We start from the raw sequence: 25,592 nt of genomic DNA, 5'->3' as shown, positions 1-25,592 counted from the left end.
TAAGCCAATATCTTGAATGTTGTTAGATTTACTTCTACAACTTGACGGCTAAATTAATTTATGGAATATAACATTTAAGACAATATATTAGTATTCAAAAACATGTTGATGTACTTAAGTCTTGTTTATTATTATATGTTGCAACGTCAATACACAATGCAAATAGATAGAACACTTCTCAAATCAAGCCTAAGGTTCATTTGAAGGGCACATTGTTTTTATTGGAGTATATACATGTGGTTGCTAATCCCTCAGGAACTTTATCTCATAGCATTTCCATGATTGTTCACCTTGTGCTGCAGGCCCCAATCAACTCAATGTAGTAATCCTGTAGTTTGCAACTCGAGGGACAATCCTGTCTTTTTTTTTTTGGGGGGGGGGGGGGGTTGTCAGAGTGGGTGGTCATACCTGCTCAAGCACTAATGAGTTGGACACATTTAGGCCGGCTCCAGAGCAGACACAGTCATTGCTCAGTGGCTGTTGTTTTGTTGTTCTCCTGGTTTCAGACAGACGTTTAGTCCAGAGGAGGAGACTTGATAGCATACCTCTGGGAGTTCATGCTCCATTTGTTAATCCATGAAATTAGGTATGATAAACATGAGCTCCCTGGACATGCTGACTCTCTGGCACCAAAAACACCAACAAAAAAACCATTGTGTCCCAATGGACATGGCTGCTTGCATTATAACTTCTTTAATTTGACTGCGTAGACAAGTGTAACAATGAAACGCTCTTCTTATTCATCTAATACTTGATGCCTTATGTGCAAAATTAATAAAAAATGAAAGCCACAACAACTGATGGGACATTTTGTCTGTTTTTAATCTTCTTTTTTCTCCTTTTAACATTGGCTGCTGTCATGTCAACACAGTATTAAGATCGACAGTATGATATGTTTCACCTTGAGATCTTTGTCTGAGACCATCTGCCTGCTAAAGTATGTAAAACTGTACACATGGACAGCTTATCTACACAAAATGTTTCTGTCTTTTTTTAAAACCCATTCTTTGTTTTACGCAGTACTGGATATAGAATAATGTGTAAAATGATGTAATTTGATCTGATTACACTATACAAGTGCATAATTCCAATATCAATTCAAAATTGAACTGCCCAAATATTTTCATTATCATTTGTCATATGAAACAAATGCACGTCTTCCATCAAGAGGAGTTTTTCTTTATAATTTTAAAACCCTTGCATGTATACCATGGGACATTAAATAGGCCTTCAGTATAAGATGTAGAAAGGGTTAAACAATTTTCTGAGCCACATAATTTCTGCAGTATATTAGCTCATTAAAAATTAAAATCAAAGATCAGACAGATGCGTGTCATCATAAGCATTACTCATAGAGAACATGCGTGCACTCAGTCTACATTTAGGGCATACAAACCAAGTCACAAGAGAGAGTGACTGACTAAAGAGTGCTTCTTAAAGACTACACATGCTGTCATACTCTGCTCTTGTCCTAACACAATCCTCATGATTGCTCTGAGTTGAAAACAGAAAGGTTGTTTCCTATCTATTGTGTCCTGAGCATTCTGTTTTTGTCTGCATAGCTCTGTTTCTGATGTGACACAGTACAACCTCTGACCTTTTACCCTGCAAGGGTTATTTGTCTTCCACATTACAAGCTCTGTGGTGATGATGTTTTCTTTGAGCTACCGGATGATGTTCTGCACATCAATCTTCTGTTGTTTAGCTGCTGTTTCTTTGTCTGAGATGACAAGCGGGGAGACCTTTGTTGTAAACGTGGAGTTTTATCTGCTGAGCATCAGTGTTGGGTTATACTGTAACCTACACCTGGGATGTTGCACAAGTTTCTTTTCTTCCATGTGTGACTGTGTGTTGTGTGACCTAACATATATGTCATTAGATTGGAAAGAGGCTTGTAGACACATTTCAAAAAAGGTCAATTTAAATTAAAACTCTTACACTTTGTGTATAGAGTCATAATTAATGATGATTTAAAAAGAGCTAGAGCAAACACATTATAATAAACATAATTTTCTTACTCACTGTCCATGGCCTTTAAAAACCATTTGGATATGATAATACTGATTTTGACATTTTCACTAAATACGTCTGAAAACCATAACTTATTTTGGTCTCTATTTAGTGAATGTGATTGAATGTTTTTTTTGTACTTTAGAGCACATGATAAGTCTGCTACAGTTAAGCCCTTTACTTTGGATTCATTTACTTGGTGTATTATGTAAAAAAAAAAAGATACAAGCTCTTTGTTTGATACAAAACAGCTTCAGTAATTAAAGAGTTCTCTCTGTCCCGAGATCAAGGGCTTACAGTTTTGGGAACAGGGCCCTCTCTATCGCTGCCCCCAAACTCTGGAATTCTCATTTTCCCAACATCCAATATTTCCATGCTTGTCATTTTTTAAAAAGATGCATTCATTGGCCTTACACTGCACCTAATCTAACTGGCCAGCAAATTTCCCATGACACCCTGGGCTATTGAATGAAATTATATTTGTAGAGCACATTTTTAACAATTAAATAGAAATGCAACAACCCATCAAACATCGGCTTAAATTCTAATTTGACTTCAGATTTTGAAATACTTTATTAATCCCTGAGGGAATTTCTGGTTTTATTCTCTGTTATTGTAGAGACATGCTTTTCACATACACAGGCCTGAATCAAACACATGCACAAACAGATGTCAGAGTGGGGTTGCACCAGAGCGTTTGGGGGTTTGTTGCCTTGCTCAAGGGCACCTTGACAGTACTCGGTAAGTGCCCTAGCACCTCTCCATCCACCAGAACAACTTCCTTATTTTGGTCCGCATTGCGACCTGAATTTGGTTCCTAAATCAAGTGCCTACAGACTGAATAAATGCAAAACATTAGAAGTATTTATAAAAACATCAAGGTTTCCGACATGCTGACTGTAGGCCTTCTAGATCATCAGCTGAATAAAATGAACGCAATATCTTACCTATTGTAGGTTCACAATTAAATATCAGTATTTTATCTTCAATGTTCTTTATAAACCTTCCCAAAAAAGATGCAATTTCTTTTTAAAATGCAAAAATAGCCTATATAGGCCTACGACAGTGAAGAAAACGATGGGCCGATAAATTAGCTTATTCAGAATGAAAATTAGTGCAACAGAAGCTGATTTTTGCGGATCACCAATAAGGTTTTAAGCATAATGAAGTGTGCTTCCTTTAAGCATGTTCAGAAGGTATGTTTGTGTGTATCAGCCTTGGGCTCTGTGACCATACGGTATTCTTTAAATAGGCTAATTATTATTACAACACAATTTACAAACTTATATTTCTTCTCAAGTCTGTGCAACCTATTGGTTCTGTGTGTTTGTTAAGCGTACTGTAGCCTAATAGCTAGAAAGTTGAGGTCATACCCTACTGTTCTGTCTTATTCATGATGTGAGTGTGATGCCCTAGTCGTTCACAAGAGGGAGCTTTAAAGCCAGACCAATCCTTAGATTATCACCAAACAGCGGTTGTGTCTGCTTTCCATGTGAAACCGCACAGTTAACTTCTTTAGCAACGGATTGTTTTGAAGAGGCTCTGATTACACAGTAATCGTTTTCCTTCTGGATAGTTTTATTTTATCTCACAACTGCTCCATTGATGGTCAGACAATATGTTGGCCTATCTGATCCCGAGTTTGTGAATAATCTCAGCACCGATCATAAACAACACGTTTTCAGAATCGATGCATTAAAAACGGATTACACATAGATGATCTGCCTTTTCCTCTAGGTGAGGTCACTACAACGTTACTCAGCGCCTCCTTGAGTAAACTACAATGGCTCTTTCGCTGATGAGCAGGTGACATCATCCTCCTTTTTAAACTGACCGTCATCACAGATTTGTTATCAAGCTGCTTCTGTCTCCATATGGGGATTTTGCTTTCATTCATACATATCTCTCTCGCATCTCTCCCCCCCCCCCCCCCCCCAACCACACACACACACACACACAAACACACGCACAAGAGGAAATGTCCCTTTGTCTGACTTTATTTAGCCCCGTGAAATTATTTTTTCAACGTATGGCCTATCGTCTTAATATCTGTCTGAATACATCAAAAACCTGAGTAAAGCCTTAAACTGTTTGAATAATGATTTAGTAATGTCTTGATACACATTTTTGCAGGCCATTTTAGTTTTCTTTAATCTTTGAAAATTAAGACCAATGGTTATTTTACATGTGTCAGGGATATCAGGATGGAATTCACCACATTTTAAAAACCATGTCTCTTGCAAGACTCAATTGTATGCTGAAACGCCCACTCACATACACACATGCACGCGTGCACGCGCGAGCACACGCACTATGGTGGTGGTGGTGGTGGGGGTGGGGGGGGGGGGGGGGGGGTGAATACACACACACACACACGTTTTATCTGATCTCTTGAAGTGTCTCTGGTCTCCTCTCTGTCTGCAGCTTCTTCCTTATCAGAGATGCTCCTTCAGCTGCTGTCGCCCAGAGGTGTTCCTTCCTCTCTTTGGTTCGTGCACATTCGCATTAAAGGTGACTCTGTCAATATGCACTCAAAAATAATTAGGCTATGTATTACATAAACATTGGACTATACCGCATATAGCCTACATGTGTAAGCAATGCATTTCATTTTTTATTATTTAAACACCTCTGCATGACGAAGAATTAAGATTTAAGATAGAATTAAGATAGGCTATCGAGCATATTGTCTATTCATCTGTTTTTTTGTTTTTGTTTTAATGTAGCCTACGCCAATCAATAAAAGAAACAAAATTGAAATGTGTTTGTTTGGCACTTAAGTTAAGTCAGTGAGCTGTGTGAGATTGTTGACTGACAGACTGAGTGGAGGTTTTTCCCGTTTGATTGAGAGTCTGAAAGAGTTAAAGAGCCACTGTGTCTGCAGGTTTGTTTACCAAGCAAAGCTTCGCACAGGACAAGCTCTTCTGCCTTATCAGCGGATTTGTGAATGGGACAATAATGAGATCAGTTTGATAGTGCAGCGCAGTCAGGTCACATGTCAACTTCATCCATTAACTTTCTGATGGATCCCTTTGATAAACTTGCCACAACGCAGATCTTACTCGGCCAAAAATAATAAAGGCCAATAAAGATTACAAAATAAACAATGTAATAGGACATTTTTTTTGTCGGATTTGAGTTCAGTTGAGACTAACATTTCAAACATCCATCTTTTATCAAGTTCGACACTTAAAATAATGTGCTGAGCTGAACAGACTTACATTGCGCGTGCATCTTCGGCAAAAATATAATTTTGCAGATGTTTTTTCAACCTCATCTTTAACAGTCCTTTAAACGGACTATAGGTTGTGTGCATTAATGCAACACTTTGATAATTATAGCACTGTTTACTTCGAGGTAACTTTAAAGAGTCTCTTCCCCTTGCAAATGCTCTTGACAAACACAAATAGACAACCAATTAATATGTTTGTTTATATTCGCAGAGTATAAACGGGGAACAGGCGAGAATAATCGAACAACAATAAAGAAACTGTGATACTTCACTCTGCAGTATGTTAACGAATGACTCTGAAAACGTTCATCAATTAAACTAACCATACACAATGCACATTTAACACGTGCAACTATGTGATTGTTAATTGACGACTATTTAACATGAATAAATATTCCTGTCATAAAGTTTACCATCTGACACATGAAGCCTGGAAGTGTCCGTGATTAAAAGGCCCCTCGCTGTTACATGTAAAATCAGCCAACTGGTTATTGTTGCTCATCTGTGTGGCAGAAGACACACTGTGATAGCTGTACACACTACTAGTTCCATATCCAAACACGGGATTATAATGTCCAAGAGTCACGTTATACGGAGCTGAACCTGCCCCGCACAGATGCCCGTCCCGCACCAGCACCGGCACCGCCACCCTCCTCGGTGCGGGGGGAAACCCCGCCAGCTCCATGCACTGGTCCTGCCTCTGGCGCTTACATTTATACCTCCTGTTCTGGAACCAGATTTTGACCTGTGTGGAGGTGAGTTTGAGGATGTTGGCCAGGTGCTCTCTTTCTGGGGCGGACAGGTAGGGCTGCTGTCTGAAGCAACGCTCCAACTCAGACACCTGCGACTGGGAGAAGAGGACCCGGGGCTTCCTGCGCAGCCTGGACCTGGTCTTTGAGTTACTGTTACAGTCAGGGGAACTGTCAACTCCACTGATCTCTGTGCACCAGATGAATCAAAGAAAACAGAAAAAAGATTATAAAACACTGGAAACATTATGTAGGCCTATAGCCCACATACAGCTGTCAAAGTCTGAAAGACGATTTGTACACATTTGCTTTAAATTAATACACAAAATAGGCCTAACAGTTTACGAGGATATTTTGAGAGAGAGATATTTTCCAAAATGACGCTTAAAAAATCAGCTAATCGAGTTTGAGGTCAACCTTCTCGATTAAAGGCTATTTTCCTATTGTTGCCGGAGATTAGGTTTCTTCTTAACTTGTAACTTTGATACATTCCTTTGTTGCGTTGTAGATTGATACATTTTTGTTTCAGCATTTTAAAATATAGCACGGTCAAAAATCGTTTGCTACACCTTCCATGGAATATAGTTGATTCAAAAAATGACTATGACTAAATACATATGGAAGGCATACGTGTGCACTACCCGAAGAATAACATAACAGCAGGATATTCTTGATTTGTATCATCTCACCATGTTCATTCATCTCGTCCTCTGCTGCTGAGATGTGAGCTTGGAGCTTTTCGTGCACCTCAGAGACGCATGGATCAGTCTGCAGATCATACATGTCTCTGCCTCTGACGTTGTGATAGAGCGTTGGAACTACTTGATCAGACTTCAAGAATTCATTTTCAAAATCATGTTGGTCCTCCAGCTTCAAAATGTCCTTCACTGAAAAAGGCGTCGTAGTGGTTGAGCTTGGATGCATCCCAAGCCGTATACTTGGATCCCTTTACGCGATGTGCTCGTGCTCCAGGTGATGCTGCAGGCCTGGACGTTTCGCTGCTCTGAATGTGGAGTGAGGCCTGAGAGGATTTAAACCATTCAGCGGTCCAGCTAAAGAGCAAGGTGGAGATATATCTGTCACCCCTCTACAGGACACTGGCAAACAGCCAGCCTCCTTTTCTTCTCATCTTACACAGAAACACCTCACTTAATACACAACCTGATCTCTGGGTGAGTGGGAAATGAGACTAACGTAAGAATTTAAAAGACATATTCAGTGTTTGTAGTAGTTTAGGTTTTGGTGTAGGACACTTTAAAAACGGCATTCTTGTATTGTTTATTTGACAGGGAAGGTGTTTATTCCCTTGTTTAGATGAAAATGCTTTAAACGTAAATTCAAACTTTAGTCCTTTAACTCACACTGCAAGAAACAAACTTTCTAATGATTACCTGTCATGCAGGCAGTAAGAACAATCAAAAGATAGGGTCCTACAAATAATTTCAAACCATACTCTTCTGTTTTTCTATATTAGCTACATTTTCTAATTACAATTACTACTGAGGCTATGAATCAACCTGTTTAAAAACAGCTCATGTATTCATTGTATACCCAAACAGCGTTTCTGGTCAGCCCAGTAAAGCCACTTAATCAGCCTGCAGGTCCTCGGGGGTTGAGTGATCTTAGGTGATGTTGAACAGCTTTACCATCAACATTGTTTTCCTGGCGCGTTATTAGTGTTCTCTGGCCACAACAAACAGAAACTTTATCCCTCATGTTGTGGAAGTGGAGAGGCGGCGGCGCCAGCCTGAGATGCTTGACTGAGGCCGAGGTGCGCGTGCACAGAGACAGGAACAAGGACAGACACTGCCTGCTGTCCCACTGAAGGGAGATGTATGGGTGGCACTTATGGATCGAGGTTGGAGTGTTTCAAAGCAGTACTTTGAGGTGCTGATCTTCTCTGGATGAGATGATATTGTATGGTTACAACGTGTAATAGATAGAACTCTATAAATGAATTCAGAATTGACTTGTGATGATCACTTACTTATTTTTTTTACACAATGACAGAAAGTTGTCCGAAAGATGGAGCTGTTCTTTTGATAAATTTGTGAGGAGTAACGTTGAAATGTAAAAGATAAAAAACAAAAAAACCACAAATGGCTATTATTAGGCTATTAAAATAAGCAATTATGAAGAAGCAGTTAAGATCTAGCAAAGCTTTAGCTGAACTATAGGGGGCATATTTCAAATTCAGGTTTGGAAAAAAGCAAAGCTTTTTGCTGTTCCCTCAAAAACCTATTGAACTTTATCTGTAGTTTAAATCCGTTCTAATGATGGAGGGCACTCTTGTTTAGGCTTCAATGTAACTGGACTATTGACACTGCAAATGACATAGAGCTAACATCTTCTCACATATCTATTTATAGTCAAAGCTAAAATTGAATGCAGAGCTGAATCACCAAATCAAAGCACAGTTAAGGCCTCTCAGTATTTGTTTGATGTATTGTAGCTTCTAGCATTGGCATTCAAGCTAACAGTATGAGAAGTATTGTTTTGCTGTTGTATCTCAACATCTTTGTAAATGAGTAAAACCTCTAGGCTTAAATAAAGGTTTCAAATGAAATAAATAAATAAATACTGATTTGTCACTTTCTTTAATAATATACATTTTGGAACACAAGATTTAGCACAGATGAGACACAGCTGCCCTCCTTTAAAAATACTGTGTATTGTTTCTTTGTTTCAGTCACTGATGGAGCCCCAACCGACTACTGTACATAAGTCAAGACTTCTGAATTCTCAATTGCTGACAAAGTTTTACCTTGTTAAAAATAAGGAGTCTTTAGAAATGCAGTCTTCCAAAAACGTGCAATTCTGTTGTATTATGTTTTAATTCAGAGATTTTCTAGAAAGTAAGAACTGTATTCTCTGACCAAAAATAATGCTCATTTTGCTCGCTAATTTCAAATTTAAAAAATGGACCCATACACACACCCCTAAGCACGGATTTCTGTGAGCAACACTCATCTACCCACCCCGACACACATCTCTGTAATGCTTGAAGCACTTCACAATACATTTTAACATTTCAAAAATGTCATAGTGCTACAGAGTGTAAAAGAATAAAGACTTTAATTTTGCACTGATGCACAATGACAGAATAAAGTACTTTTTATTACAGTTATACACCGATCCATATGCCAAATGTAGCTGTTAGTCATATTTCGCCTTGCAAGCCTGACTGCGGAAAGGAGAGGGATTGGGGGGGGGTATATCTAAAGTGGTATATTACACCTCTCAAGTCCCATTTTAAACACAATACTTCATTCAACCCTAGGTTTGATCTCTGATCCAAAGTGCCATTAAGCAATTAAGGTTCAGGAGAAAATCTGTGCATTCCTCTTAACTCATGAAACTAATAGGGAATGTAAGTTTTATAGCAATAACATGGAAGGGTAGAGGCGCCGGTAGCCTGGCGATAAGTGCTTGTGCCCCAATGTACAGAGGCTATAGTCCTACAAGTGGGAGGCCTGGGTCAGAATGGGGCTCCCTTTCAGCATGCCATCCCCCACTCTCTCTCTCTCTCTATTCCCCCTCAATTTCCGATTCTATCCACTGTCCTATCGCTTCATAATTAACAATAATATTAAAGTGTTTTCAGTTGAAATGTATGTAGGTTGAAGAAAACAATTCATGCCTTGTGCGTTTTTTTAACATACTAAAATAATAATACACATGTGCATTGTATTTGTATCCTATACAAGTGCTGCTTAGCTGTATCCTTGAACGTGCTCTGTCAGTAAGATTGTGTCTTATATATTGATTTAACAAAACTTGAAAACTTCAATTGCCCAAGCACTCAACAGTGAATTTAAGTGAAACAGGAACACCCCATACTGACAAAGCCAGATGCGTCATAGCAGAAATGGGGGAGGACTCTGAAGTAAACTGTGAAGTGTTTGACACCTCAGGGATATCATGGTGTCCACTTTGATGGGTAAATGACTTAATCACACCAGCAGTGTTCTCTGATGGCTTGAAGCATTTTTCCTTTTAGTTTCTGTGACTCCAATTCCTTAAAAGCCCTTTCTATTGATTCCACTGTGTGCCCCCTCACTGTAACTCAAGAAGCTAGCTAAGTACTGTTAACCACAAAATACCCCTAATTCATCATATAGCTAAATAGAAGTTTGAAAGCAGCTGAAAGAAGATATAATGTTGTGCTGCACAGCATGAAACTGAATCCAGCCTTTCTATGGCCAATATGCAACTAAAAACACTCCACAAAACATAATGAGACAATGACATCTTCATTTACACACAGAGGAAGACATTTCATTTTGTCTTATTTATTTAAATGATGTGGGAGTGTTCTTTTATATTGTTGAAATTATATGTTGTGGGTAAAACAGAGATAATGAAGCGGAAAGATGCAAGCTACTGTATCTGTGTGTGGCTGTGATGAGAGGGGACTTACAGGTTTTATGTTTAGGAAATCATAAACTACAGCTCGGTTTCTTTGACCTTTGATTCCCCAGAAAATAAAAAGATTTTCTTCACACATAAATTAGGATCAGCTTACATTGTGCGAACAAGTTTTTGCATAAGGTGATGTTTATATGATTAATTCTAATGTTTGAGTGTATTTTAAGCACATTTTAATTATTTGCAGTATGTTCCCTTCAATAGTGAGATCAAGTTTGCTATTAAAACATGTACACCTGTGATTAGACATCTCATAGTGTTGGCAAATGTCATTCCATTTAGAGCTCAATTGTGCTAATGATTCAAATTACTGAGACATCTTCTCTTAACTCTCACAGCCTGACTTATTCTTGACTACTTTGGGCTCCTGGAAGTAATATTCCCGGAAATTTGTTAAGAGGTTCGATAGGAATACAACGTGTATTCCTATGTTGTTTAACAGCTGTTTAACAGCTGCGCCGTTTATTAGAAATTAAAGTATTTAAAGGATTACCGAGAGAACTGCCTGTGACCTTTAGATTCCATTTTAAACTTACAGTAATATATTCAGACTGATACTTTGTCATCACGTTTTGGCTATAAAGTTCATCTCTTGTGTATTTTCCCTATACAATACAATCTGTCTGATTTGATGTAAGAAATGAGTGTAACCTGTTTTAAGCCACTAGATGTCTCTGTCGCACTGTGTTCATTCTAAAGTCTAGCGTGAAAAGGATAGATTTGTCAGCGCTTGACAGTCGTGAAAGAATATCCCTGACTTTGAGGCAAACAATGTCCAGCAGATTGTTGAATTTTATAATGTATGTTAGGATCAAAATATTTTTTTTTCTTAAAACACCAGACGCTTCTTTTCAAACTTAATGAAAAGCAGAGTGAATGGAACACAGAATATAAAAAGATTCTTCTCAGTCTATTCGTTGAGAAAAAAATTGAATAAATGATCTGTTACAAACTTAAACAACATTGGGTGTAACACGACTGGTGGAAAACTGCCTTTTTATGTTGAATAATGATTTGGAGAGCTATTGAAACAGCCAGGTGCTGATGAGAAAGCAACATTTGAGAGTGTTCAAGAGCATTTCAACTGCACTGGTGAAGTGACTAGATATGATGCTCATTTGGCTCCATCAACTATATTGGCTGTATCAGACATCAGGTGCACACAGAAAACATTGTTGTGCAAATTAAAAATGTGACAGTAACAAAAACAATGGACCTTTTACTTCACAGTCATTGCTACATACATTTTATGTGCATCAAATGTGTAAAGCCTACCCAAACTGCAAACTGCTTTGCTTTTGATTCCAAGACAAATCTGGAGATGCTTTGGCAGAAATGGAAAATGCTCTGTTTCATCTCTTTCCCCTGCCACTTCAGCGCTTTGTTCAGTAAAATTTGATCTAATTTTCTTTCCCGTCCTTTGGTATTTCCCCACAGAAATGAAGGGATAGTGATTGCTGGGTAAGATTGGAGTGGATCTAATCTTCCACTGCTCTCAGTCTTACTCCATTTCACTGCACATCTAATTTGTCACACTGCTGATGAATATGCCACAAGTTTCATGGGAAAGAGAAGGACATAATGAATATAAAACACACTGGGAGAAGGGAGGGCGATTGCCGTACCGCACTAACCACAGTGCATTGTTCATATGTCCCATCAAATTGCTGACACTATGCATGCACTATGGATACATTGCTCCTTTCCCTCACAATTTAATCAAGAAGTTAAAACAATGACAAACAATGGCCCTTTTGTGTGTCTTTTACTGCAGCTTGTAGGCAGAAGCTTTATGGTCATTTATGAGCTTTGACTACAGGGTCGTTCTGTTAGTCCAAAAAGAGCAACATCACTCACAGGGTACTTCTGAGCAATTGTCATGCATTGACTGCTCATATATCATATTGCAGGCATATGATTTAAAAACATGCAGATGCACAGGGTACATTCATTTAAAGTAGAAGGTTGTATCTTGTAGCTTAAATGAAGCACTGATTCATTACCAGTTTTATAAAGCCCAAACATCGTACAAAAAACAGAAGCAGATGGTATGAATTAAATCTCCATAATTGTATTCTAATTTCATCATTATTCATTTTTTCTAGGGTTGTGATTGTCAGGGTGGTTATACACTCGGCAGCAGTCCAAGCAAAAGGCAACAATGTGAAGAGACAGGGTCAAAAATCTGTTCAAATGTTTCCTGGCAACAAGATGTTTCTCTGTGTTGAAAGCAGTAATTCCATCCAAATTGCTTTGTAAAAGTTGCACTACAAAGCTGCTGCTATGGAACTGTGCAAACAGACTCAGTGAGAGACAGACTGACCAAATGGGAAAAATTCTGAAGTGTTCCTTCTTGTCCATCATGCTTGTGCTAATTTAATTGATGAGTTAGGAGTGAATATTTCTTTAAAGAAGGCAATGATAGAATCTGTGTGCAGAGCTGCTGCATCACCTATCCATGAGACTGGAGAGCGGCTGATGAGAAAGCCCTTCAGGACTCTTCTCTAAATAGGCATGAAATTATATCTGCCTCTGACTGAGATTAGCGTCCACGGAGCCTCTCGCATTCTGCACCCTCTTTTCCTCAGGCTCTTCCAACCAAACAGGCACTTTGCAGCTTCAGCTCGTTTGTGCTGAAGTTTTGGAAAGTTCATTTTCATCAGGAGGTGCTCACTATGTCCTTTATCTTATTATTATTCCTCCATGGGGCCTGCATGATTTGTCACACATACTGAATACATGTGGTTAAAGATAGCAGTGTTATGTGATTTGTGTTTAATAGAGGTGCCACTTCATGATTCAGTGGAAAGACTTTGATGTAGTATTTGGGAGTATATTCTACACAAAAAACAATGCATTCATGATGATTTTAATTTAGCAATAACTTACTGTGCTGAGGGGGAAAAGTGTTTAACCAGTATTAAACTGCTGACAGACAAAGTAAGTGACGAACAGATTAATATAAAATAGTGGAGCATTTAGCAGCAAGAGGACAAAAAAGGAACTAAAAAAAGAGTAATTATATAGTCCACAATCATCAAAAAGGATCTTTGATCTGTATTAGTTTGAGTAGTAACCGTATATCAATACACAAGAACTTGAATGAATGAATTGAATGAATGAATTTTATTTTCGTGTCATGCACACACTGTGCCCAACTCTCATGGGCTTATAAGACACCAAAAAATACATTGCATTATACATTGCATTGCAGTGGTAGTAACATTACATAGTATCATTACAAAGTTGCAGGTTCCTGGCATAGTTCATTTTTTAAATAATGCCTCTTTTCCCAGGCTTTATAAATAAAATCTGAAACAGGTAAGGTTCCTTTTTTGAAACACAAGTTTTTCATAATCGTCTAACCAAACAAAATCAGCATAAATTTGAGACATTTTTTTGAAAAGGACATCCCTTATACCATCGTATAGTGGACAGTAGGGGAAAAAAATTAATCTCATTTTCAATTTCATCTAAATCACAAAGTAAACAAACTCGGTCTTCTTCTTGACAACATTTTTAAATTAAGAATTCAAATTCATGAAAAAAGCACACATAACACAAAAACATTTGGCAAATCACAGCAATAGCAATTACACGTTGAAATTTTATATATAGAAAATATACGTCCATTACAGTTCTAAGACTGTATTTCAAGTACCCTAGTTTTTTTTTCATCAGTGCCACCAAGTGATTGGAAGACCGTAAATTTAGATGGGATTTGTAAAAGGCATCTCTATGCTAGAAAGCCCCACCTGGACTGCAAAATACATGTAGGCTTTAAGTCTACACTCTTTAAAGTGTAAATTATTTGGAGTCTTTCCCCAATCCCTGCTTTACTAGAAATTGTGCTTCCATAAGGAGCTTACAGGCCAGAGTCACTACTCAAAATATGACTGCAAACTATACGATATATATATTTCAAAATTCTACATTTTATTCATTGTCATATTTTTGCTTACCTTGGGCCAGCAGGCTAAACAAGAGAACCTAGAATTTCCACCTCAATTTTTTCAAGTTCCTACAGCAGAATCATAGGATGTTTCCAGGCCAGCTGTGATACATTCACCCCAACGGTCGCTGGGTCTAATCTGGTCACTCTTCTTAGTTGAACATGCCTGAAAAACCAAGAGCAAGATTCCCCAGAGGCATCTCTAACAGATTCATGAACAATCTCAGCTGCCTCCTTTTGAAGCAAAGGAATCGAGGATTGTATCTTTGTCACTACCAAAAGCTCATAATTATGGATTTTAATTGGAATGTTAATTGACTTGCAAATATAAAGTTTTGCCTTTTTTTCAGATACGTCTTGACCAAAACATCTCAGAGCAACAACTAAAATACTACTGTCGACACATCAACCTGACCATCAATTACAGGATCCATTTGACCCTCTCGTCCAAAAAAGTCCCTGACATATAATTAATTTGCTTGAGGAAGCTACTCGTTCCCCACCATATGAGGGTACTCTCCATTTTTTCGGCTGAGAATGATCTTATCAGACTTTAGGCACTTGGCTGCATATGCGTGGAAGTGCTGAAGTTTGGTTACAGTTTATGGAAGCGAATGGAACCACATCATCTGCAAAAAGCAGAGAGGAATTTCTGAGGATCCCATAATGGCTGGGCCATGACTTCCTGTCTATGACAATCACACAAAGAATAAATGTCAAGGTACAACCCTGGAGCATGTTTAACTTTGTATACCTAAAGTGTATCTTTCCAGTACCCTGGGGAACAAAATCTGGCAGTCTGAATAGTGTGATGTTTTGATAGTTGGAACACTCCGTTTTTAGAATTGCCCCAGACATCAACGGAACACTGAAGAGGCATGTCATCATCTCATCTACACCTGGCACCTCACCTTTGAAGAGCTTCTTAACTACTTCTGTGACCTCTGCCAAGGATGAAGGCTGGGTTTCCCCTTTATCTCCAAACTCTTCTTCCTGTTGTTATTGTTTGGGTTCAGGAGTTCCTCAGTGTGCTATTTCCACTGCTACACAATATCCTACTCAGGGTTAACAGTTCTTCTACCTTAGGGCAGACACCCCGAGCCAAGCCCTGGTAACAGTTTGCCAGAACGTCCTCCTGCAGAGCCTCCCTCAATTAATTGACCACCTGTGTTTTCCTTCCACAGCCCTCCAAACCACCCAGGCCCTGCCTGATACTGCCGAAGACCAATGGGCTAACTAAGCTCAAAGTCCTCCTTCCACAGCATGACGGCTTCCTTCACCACCAGTGTCCACCTATGGGTACTGAGGTTTCTGTCACAACAAGTATAGACTGCCTTCCAGCCATATCTCATGAAAGTCACTTCAACAATCACGGCTTTGAACTCTGACTTCAGCAAGATGTTCCCAGTTCACTCCCATTACGCAGTGAGGGGAGTATCCTCACTCCAACCTGGAACCTTTCAACCCAAGTAACTCTAGAAAAGGGTTTCCGTTTAGCCCCATTCTATGTCCTAGATCCAGTGCTGTGCATCACATTTCAATCTATTTTATTAGCACACTTCTTTACTTTTTCAAAGCTTTTGCTTGAGTTTAAATCCAGGTTTTAGAGTTAAAACATCTCCATGCATGCTTTTAAGAAAGCCATTCCTGGTCTTTGTGAAGATGACAAACCTGTTCATAATTTTATTTTTCATTGTTATGTTACACTTGCGTAACTCACAGACAAGGTAAGGTAAAAGAAGGTTCTTTTAATGAAAGTCAAGCTAGTAAACAACAGGTGAGGTGAAATGTGCGAAAGTCCCTCCTCTCCAGTGAGCGGTGAGATGAGTGCAGTCCTGAAGTCCCAAACGCGTGAGGTGAAGGCTGGGGCTGAAGAGCAGCAGGCAGGCAGACAGGTATGCAGGTAAGCAGGTGAGTACTGTTGAGTGCTGACGAGCAGTAAGAAAAACACGAGGAGGGCAAGTATGGATATAATCAACAATGAAATAACCACTAGAGTAAATAAGAGAAGTAAGGTACTAGTCTTGGTACCACTTGTGGAGTTACTAATTGGCGGGGACTGAGTGTCGAGACCTGGTTTATATACTGGAGTTGATGAGCTGATTAGGAGCACCTGGTAGCCACACCTGCCGCTGCTTACTGACCGGGGAGGAGACACAGAAGGAGCAGACAGACATGTGAAAACAGACAACACACACAAGTGGGAGGGCACTAACTAAACCAAATCATGACATTTTAGGTTGCAATTGGCATTAGAAATGCTAATTGCTTTGGATATAATCATTGATAGCAGTTTGTCTCACATTTTGATATAGTTTGTGGTTCTTAGGGAGAACTATAAAAATGTTTTCATGTTGCCAAGCATCTTCTAATGGACAGTTTTTTTTAATGCAATACTATAAAACCACAGTATCATATTAGCATGTCTGAATTCACTTAACCAATAAGGATCATAACACTTAAGACTTTAATTTCCCCCCTTTTTTCCAACAATTAAACTGAGGAATTGTTTAGAAGGTTTGAAGACAACAGCTTATAAAATTGATAGTGCCACAACTATGGAGGTGATGTTTTATTCAAATGAGTGAAACAAGAGCAAAGCAAAATATTTCATACCATATGCCAGATATGATAAATATTTTATTTCTTATCAAGAAAAGACACACAATCAATGCATTTGTATCTTTCATGACTTTTCAGTACAGAGGAAAAACCCAAACATATACACAGAATGGGTATATATGTAAATGGGTATATTTTAAAGTGCAAGTGATTCACAAGGGTCAATCATGCGTTACATAGCATCAGGAACTTTATCGTTATCTTCTTAAATCCTTTTTGAATCTGATAGTAAAATAACTGTCACTATTCATATATATATGAATACAAAATAAACTTATAGTCACTGAAGCTTCTGATTTTGTTTAAGCACAACATTATATATATATATATATATATATATATATATGCATATATATGTGTGTGTGTGTGTGTATATATATATATATATATATATACATATATATATATACATATATATATATATATATATATATATATATTTCAAGTCTTGAAAGGAAAGAGTACCATGAAGTGCCAGAAGTGAGGGTGTTGACAGTTGATTGTTTCACAAAGGTCACCAAAGGTTGATTTAATAATGCTCCAGTACCACCTTAAGCACCCTAAACTAAACAGAAAGTAACTCAACTCATTCACTTTTTTTTCTCCTAACAGCCTTCATGTGTCTCCTGACTTGGGCATGTTCTCATCGAAACAGACATTCAGTATACAGGTACATTCTCTGAAATTACCATTACTCTTGACTTAGTGAGAAAACAGTCAATTTGCCCATGCCAAATATATTTGACACAAGGAATGTTCATAGAAAATAAATACGAAGACATGAAGAGACTTAAAAAAAAAAGTAGATGTGGACTGATGCTGAGTTCACTGTGTGCTGATTGATCTGAGTACCCACAGGCATCTGGATCAGCTTCACACAGAGAAGTAACAGTTTAGCAGCAGCTGTTGAGTTTTGGATTTACCCATGGACAACAAAGATACAGACATATGTATCAATAGTACATGAAGAAGCCCTGACCCTTCAGGTTGCAAAATATTTCAGACACATTTTCTATTCACTTGGTAAATAAAACATGTCTGGATTGCACATGTGCTGAATGTTTCAATGCCCTTTTTAGTGGTTAAGATGCAAAGTGCATATTGAACATAAAATAGTAAGCTAGGATATTTTACAGTGTGACTATAGCTCTTAACCTCTCATGTGATTCCTTCAGAACTGCTGCCCTTTCGCATTATATGACACAAACGAAATGATAATATTCACAGAACAAAAAGAAACACCAGTTTACAAAAAAAACAAAAACAAAAACAAAAAAAAATCAAAAGAGATGAGCTTTGCCTTCACACTGTGATTGTAGTATGAAAGCAAATATGCTGCTTTATTAACACAGCATTAGCTGGCACTGAATAAAATAAAGGTCAATTTCTGTGTTGCAGTGAATCCTCCATACTGTATATGAGATTATTGCATAGTTTGGAATTCGTAACATAGCTATTAGGTATACACTGACATCTCTTTCTTTCTGGTCTCTGCTTCATTCTTGTCAGTCCAGGACAACTTACATTTTATCACACAGGATTGGGTTCAATTCATTTCAAGAAGTCATAGATTAACTGCAATAACAACCCAAACAAGGCAAACCTCTTACAATTGTTCAATAAAATATTTCTTAAGGTAGCTAAATGGGTTCAAATATTTAAAAAAAAGATGTTTTCTAAGTCAAACTTAATGATACGGAATTGAACCCTGCCCTGTCCATTTAATCTCTAAATTGCATTTCCGATGTGTGCAAATATTTCCACATTACTTCAAAACTCACTTATCCCACTGGTTTTATAATTGAACACCAGCATCTAACAGGTATATATAAATCAAACACCAGCATGAAGACCCTTTTCAGTGACCACTGCTCTCGTTGATCTACATATTGAGTGATTGTCTTGATCGTCATATACCATATAACACTCTACTTGGACTGGTTGGTGATGTTAATGTACAGTTACCAATATTAAGGGATACCCCTATAAATAAAACTAATATTGAGTATCTGTCCACAGATCATGCATTGTGACAATTAAGCTTATCTTTTCAATTCACTTTATGTTAATGTATTTGCTTAATTCTGGATTGCTCCACCAATTTTTTGTACAGCCACCTGCATTGTCTTCCAAGATACAGTTTCAATGGTTGGCAGTATAGCACTAAAAATATATATCACAACAAACAATGTTGCAATTTAAACACAAACATTGGCTCAGTACTTTGTTTTGACCAATACCGAGAGCTGGGAAAAAAAGTTATTTTGGTGAGTGCGATGTTCCTTAATATATTTAGGTGGGCTTTTACCTGCTGAGAAATCCTGAGTGTCATTGTCAATAAACTCACTGAATCCATCAATGAAACTCCAACTAAATGAATCCCTGATTGTGCATCAAGAGTCTGGTCAGTAACAGCTGTCTGTAAATAACTTCACATGTATTGTGAGCTTTTCCCCTCCGGCTTGTGCTGCTTATCTGTAGCTAAATAACAGTGCAAACATGTGGACCTGAGATATACTGGGTTCTACAGAGTAAATATATATGGAAAATTCACAACATTTTCCTTTGCTAGTTTTTCTTGCTCTGGCTGTTTATAGGTTGGACCAATACATAGGTGGGTCTAAGGTTGAAATGATTGGAATTAGGTACCGGTACTTTCAGGTTCAGCAACAGTTAATTCTGCTGACATTATGATTTAGATATTACAAAACCAAATTTATATTTTTGTCATTACATTAAGTGATCTGATCAGAGTTGTCAAATAGTTTAAAAAACAACAACGTTAGTATGGGATGTCAACATGTTTTTTTGTTTTTTGTTTTTTTTTATTCAATCTAGCTCTTCATTTAATCTGGGCAATCTGAATTGACACATCAAAAGCATTAAGTGATAGCAGCAAATAAGAAAAGAATGATGATAATTGTCTATGGGGGTACTTGATTCTGGTGTTTGTTTAACTGTGGTCATACCTGGTAAATCCTAAGTTACTAGCACAAACCTCCAGCACAGGCTCATCTAGCAGCTGCATAAAACCTTTTTTCCCCAACCAGAAAATCTGTCAAAATTAACCTATTATATGTTGTGGTCCCTTGTAACACCCAGGAAGAAGATCACCTGACTTGAATGACCAACCTTGTTCCCCTATGGCCAGCACAGAGTCATGACATGGGTCCCATTCAGTCACCGAGTGTTAGCTCACTTTTTTGGCATAGAGCTCATGTTCAAATAGGAGCCATGTCTGAACTTGTTTTTAAAGCTGTAAACTAATTAAAACCACAATAAAATGCATCAAAACAAATCAAACATTAAATAATATAGTAGGAAAATAAATATCATTCCAACAAGGCTTTTTTAAATAGTCATTCTAAATCTTGAAGTCAGTGTGTATGTCATGAATTCACCTCAGAGAGCTGTGACCATCGGTCCAAGAAGATGGCTGCTCTCAGTCTCATTGGTGAATGTGCTTATCAACTCCTGCTCATACACTACTGCTTCACGCTCAGTTAAAAACACATATAAAGATTCCACTAAACATGGTCCCATGTATACTTAAGAGCTCAACAGTCATATGCATTACAAGTGTCTGGATACAAGATATGTGAAATGGACTTTTTTTCTGATAGTAAGACTTGGTCATGACCTGGACAAACGTGGCTACACCTGCCATCAGAAAAAATTAAACAATTCTTAGTGCTATAGCTAAGAGACACTATTTTGGTTTTTCATGAATAGCATTCAGGGCAGTTTGTAGTTTTTGGTCAGTTTAAGGTAACCTCTCAAAGGTTATAATAAAACCTCTACAGACCTCCCTCCGTATGAGCTCTCACTCTCTCTTAGAGGGCTAGCTATGGCTGTCTCAGATAATGTTGTTTACAGTACATTTAACTGTTAAGTTAATGTCAGAAAATAGAAGGTTATTTCCACATCTCATGCTCACAATTTCACAGGTCTCATTGCTGAAATATTAGATACATCTACCAATAAATTCTCATTCCTATCAATTAACTAATAATAATCCAACTACTGATTTCTAGTCATAAACAAACGTCAAGATTATGAGTATTTATCTTTTAACGTATATACTGTGCTCTAGAGGCAGGAACCACTAGAGCTGGTTTTTTTTCTTTCTTTTTTTTTCTTGGCATCAAAAGACGTGTTAAGGATTCATACCATGTTGCACTGATGCAACAGCCACATGTTCAACACTAACTGTGAGTGGATTCTTTTAAAAATAGTCAATGAAAGGGCCTAAGTGTAAGATATACAATATAGCAACAATCAAATTTGACTCTATGGGTGTTCCGGCATTCCCTAGAGGTGCATATTTCTGTGACTTCCAGTCTAGCAGAGGAATGTATTCTGTCACCCCTAGGGAATAGAGGAGCTTCACGATGTTTTGCGGAGTGTGAGGAGTTTCTGAATCTGAGAGGAAGTTAGGAGCTGTCACTGGCTGAGCGTTTTTTGCCAAAATGACTGGCAGAGTCTCTGTTTCGCAGATTAGGCTGGATCTTGTACATATGGGGACCCATGGACCAGCGCCAGCTCCCACGGCCCTCCACTCCAGTTGGGATGGCAGCAGCTGCAGCCGCAGCAGTGGATGGGCAGGGCTTGTTCTGCAGCAGCTGAATAAGCATGGTCATCTCTGGGCCCAGCCGCGACACCATGCTGGTCCGTATGCGGTCCACTGTGTCCTCGTCACAGTCCATCAGGCTCTGTAGCAGCTTACCGTAAAACCTAAGAGGACAAAACAAGCATCACAGATTTACTTTTCAACAGGGCGAAAATGTACAACAGTACATTCCAGTTTTACCTTCTGAATCTTTGTGCGTATCTGTATGTATCTGCACAGTACTCTGCAGTCTGATGTCATGCAACTGGGAGTAACCATCCCTTCTACAGTCACTACTAATCCATGTGCTCCACCCTTCCAGCCCCCTTTTGTATCCACTGCCCAAACTGCAATCCTACATGAATTACAAGAATAATAGGAACAAAAACATGCAAACTTGATCTTCTTGTTTCATTTACTCTCATTGTAAAGAACAATGTAAGGAGCAGATGGTCAACAAAACATGGAAATCAATACAAATTCAGCCATCTGTTATGCTGAATAAACTGAAGTCTAAGAGATTTTTTGCAACATGGAAGTCGTGTACAGTACATTTCTATTTTTTTCAGGGAGAGGAGCTCTCTTTGTCACACTTACTTCCTTGTAAGGAATTAATGCAGTAAACCATTTTTTCTATATCTTGCCTTTGGTTAAAATAGCTTAATAGCCGAACATCCCAAATGACAAACTCATTGTAGAAATACAAACAATTTGTACAATGTTTACTACAGTTCATAACTGTGACAAGACATATGGGAGCAGAAGAGCTCACCTATTTGGGAAGTGACTTGGAAGTTGTGCCACTTCGCCAATAGCATCTGGATTTGATCGAGCCACAGTGCAAATATCCAGCTTGCTGTAACACTCCTCTTGGACTTCAGATATCATTCTTTGGAAGGTGGAGCAGCGGCGGATGGTGGGGAATGCCTTCGAGGTGATGCCATTGGCAATGCACTTGAGGCTCTCCTTCACAAATGCTTTACCCTGTAAAAAAAGAACAGCAATGCTTCACACATTCTAACCCTGACACCCATGAAACTAAAAGGATATAGTTGTTTAGATAGGAATTAATGTGTATACCTGAGTGTCAAATTTAGCAGCACTGTATAGGAAAGACTTGCAGATGTCATGCATGCCATCAGTGTCACAAGTCGAGTTTTCCAGGCAGGCGAAGGCTCCGCAGCCAACTTGGAGGGCATTGTTGAGACAGCGTGCCACATCTGCTGTGGGCACAGAGAATGGACCATCAGCAGGGGAGCCAACAGTAGCTTCACTGACACTCACTGAGCTCATTACACAAGAGGTTTCCAGGGTTTCAGTTCAGAAATGTGGCCAACAAAAGAGAAGTTCCATACTTTGGTATTCACAGAAGACATACAGTCACTCAAGGCAAACTTGACTGGAGATTGGACACCTTACAACTGGGAAACTCTCACACACTATTTGGCAAAAGTGCAATTTTCTCTTGGCAAGGACCTTTTTTCCACTGTTTGGTTCTTTTCAGCAAAGCTTGGATGAACAGTACCAGAAATACCAAAGAGTTTCCTGAAAACTGTTGGCATGCTTATCTACACACAAAAATACACAAGTACCATTGGCATACAAACGCACACATAAAAGCACATGTTGAGACCAAGGTCTGTCCTCAATTTCTTTTACAAACTGTAACAGGAAGCTGAATTAAGAACCTTTCATTCAAACCACTGAATTATTCTTGACTGCTAAATTCATATTCCAGTTACTTATATGCAGTTGATCCAATTAAAATCTACATGGACACACGTTCAGAAAAATCATATTCATCTTAGAATAGCCACATGGCTTATTAGGATAACCAACCTACAGGTAATACTCTTTCCTGTCTTTCTTTAAAAAAAAATCCTATCAAGTATCCATTCTGCAACATCACAAATCCCTTCCGTCTATTTTTCAAAAACTGATCATGACCATAAGCAATTCAGCTCAAATAACGTATAATCCTTCTAAAATGTTACACCAAAACAGAGCTATAAAACAAAATATGTAAATCAGTGAATACATAAAGTTGACTCCTCATAATTCTTCACCCAAGAATCCACTGCAATGGCAAGCAGCCTGACTCCAAACCCTTTGTAATAATCATTAAGAAATGTCACCGCAGAGCCTAAGCCTACTTGGCAGACTCCTGAATCTGGGGCCTCATGTTGACCTGCACAGTCAGATAAAGTCTGTTTGCCATCAGGGACCAGAGATTGTTCTCAAAATAAAGAGAGTGAGCTGCAATTCTTATGATGATGAAGCAATTCCTGCACAAAGGTATTCAGCATCTCTGTTACCCACTGCCTTGTCTAACAACGCTGCCTACCTCTGTATTAACAAAAACATGAGAACAAAAATGCAGATTTGTGGTAGGCCTAAGCAATATGATTCCTTATTGCTGACTATCAGGGATTTTGACAGTTTTTTTATGTATAATAAACTGAAATGATTGTATTTAAAAACCCAAACTGTATCTTTTTAAAGGCATATTCAGAAGAAAAAAAAACACTGGTCCTACTTCTTTTACTGACTTGAAGGCAACACAGGAAGGCATAAGCTTTATCTTGTATTCACTAAAAGCCCCGCTCCAAGTCCACTGTAATTCTGCACAGAGGGATCTATGCAGCAGCCAAAGCCATGAGAAAGGGACTATCAGCATGACACAGCCTGCGCTCTCAGGTGTCAGCACCAAGCTCCATGCTCATCTGTTGCCGGCAGGACACCGGCAGAACCACAGCGTTAATCCTGCAACCTTCTCCGTGAATCTCGCGCTCGTTTATTCAGAAATGGGTGCAGAGGCCAAAACAATATATACATTATATGTGGGGGAAAAAAATATCCACATTGTGACCGAGCAAGGGTAGGTTTTTCTGTGCATTGTGGAAATGGTCTTTACAGAAAACAAGCAGTGCACTCTGTGAAATATGCAAATGGGAGCGGCGTGTTACTTACTAGGGCTATTGGCAGAAAAGCGTGTTCTTCTTGGCGAATAAGACTCGTTCTGGTCCAATTCATATGCAGATGCATTTAGCACCATCAGGATAAAAAGTCCGGTTCTCAAAGGCATCGTCCTCTCAACACAGATACAACTAAATGCAAAGAGACGGCTCCTGCTCTGTGTGTAATTCATAAGAGTATACTGCCCCAAAAGCTTCTGCAGCACAGGAAATAGATGTAGGATATTTCAAATACGATACAAGCTTACACTACACTGAATCCCTTACTCTCCTTTTGACTTGCATGACAGCTAGAACCGATGTCAAGTCTGCATGGGTTTATATGGGAGCGCTGAACATTACGAGTCCTGCCTTTGGACCAATCGGAGTTCAGCATTCAAGCCCGTGGTCCAGGTCTTTCCACTACTAATTGATACAATGATTTTACATCGGCCAACACTGTTGACCTTACAGCTAAACATGAATAGGCTACTGTTTTCTCCATTTCACTTAATAGATTATTTTTAACTTAAGCCATATGAGTCTAATTCACTATAGCCTATAGGCCTACACACTATCATTATCATCAATACTTTTCTGCATTTCTCAAGTTATAATTTATTAAACACATCTCCTATATGGGGCATTCTACAAAGTGAAGTCCCTTTACAAAAAAAGGTTCAAAAAAACAATTAAGTATTAATAGGTGGGTATTTACTGAGATAATATTATGATCTATTTTAACTCATGGCATTAACTGAAATAGTAATAAGCTAAATAAATACAAAATCATCATTTATATGTTACTTTCTATTGTGAAGTAGTTGTCCCCAATCATGATCCCTAAATGTCGATTTCTGTAAATACCACTTAAAACATTTTTTAGATTTGGTTCAACAGTGTAAATTAAAATATATTAATGATTAAGTTTAAACAGAGGTTTAGCAACTTATATTTTTTTGTGGGTTTAATTTTTAAATGAAAAAACTATACTCAAAAAAATCATGTCCCTAGTTTTCATGTCACTACCGAAACA

General features: G+C 38.4%; 2 protein-coding genes across 3 annotated transcripts; both read right to left on the bottom strand.

Annotated features, from left to right (window-relative positions):
• Positions 1-5,651: 5,651 nt before the first annotated feature.
• nkx2.7 (NK2 transcription factor related 7) lies at positions 5,652-6,915 on the bottom strand (the record flags this gene model as incomplete). Its single annotated transcript, XM_079361655.1, has 2 exons — positions 5,652-6,181; positions 6,681-6,915. 2 exons carry the CDS (start codon positions 6,913-6,915, stop codon positions 5,652-5,654), a joined length of 765 nt encoding a protein of 254 aa, XP_079217781.1.
• Positions 6,916-17,445: 10,530 nt separating this feature from the next.
• stc1 (stanniocalcin 1) lies at positions 17,446-24,855 on the bottom strand. 2 transcript variants are annotated; one of them, XM_079339141.1, is made up of 4 exons: positions 24,573-24,855; positions 22,683-22,825; positions 22,375-22,586; positions 17,446-21,727 (listed from the first exon to the last, which is right to left on the bottom strand). In XM_079339141.1, the coding sequence occupies exons 1-4, from the start codon at positions 24,748-24,750 to the stop codon at positions 21,427-21,429; spliced, it is 834 nt and encodes a 277-aa protein (XP_079195267.1). In that variant the 5' UTR covers positions 24,751-24,855; the 3' UTR covers positions 17,446-21,426. The 2 variants fall into 2 exon arrangements, with proteins under 2 accessions (XP_079195267.1, XP_079195268.1); XM_079339142.1 differs by having other exon boundaries at positions 22,683-22,822.
• Positions 24,856-25,592: the final 737 nt, after the last annotated feature.

This window comes from Symphodus melops, assembly GCF_947650265.1.
Source record: "Symphodus melops genome assembly, chromosome: 1".
Taxonomy (NCBI): domain Eukaryota; kingdom Metazoa; phylum Chordata; class Actinopteri; order Labriformes; family Labridae; genus Symphodus; species Symphodus melops.
This window is presented reverse-complemented; position numbering and strand designations above follow the sequence as displayed.

Bases quoted from the DNA above. Each gene is read 5' to 3' on its own strand.
- stc1 (XM_079339141.1), bottom strand. From the start codon at position 24,750: ATGAATTACACACAGAGCAGGAGCCGTCTCTTTGCATTTAGTTGTATC. The intron at 22,826-24,572 runs GTAAGTAACACG...CTGTGCCCACAG, and splicing joins CTTTTCTGCCAATAGCCCTA to CAGATGTGGCACGCTGTCTC. The intron at 22,587-22,682 runs GTATACACATTA...CTTTTTTTACAG, and splicing joins CTGCTAAATTTGACACTCAG to GGTAAAGCATTTGTGAAGGA.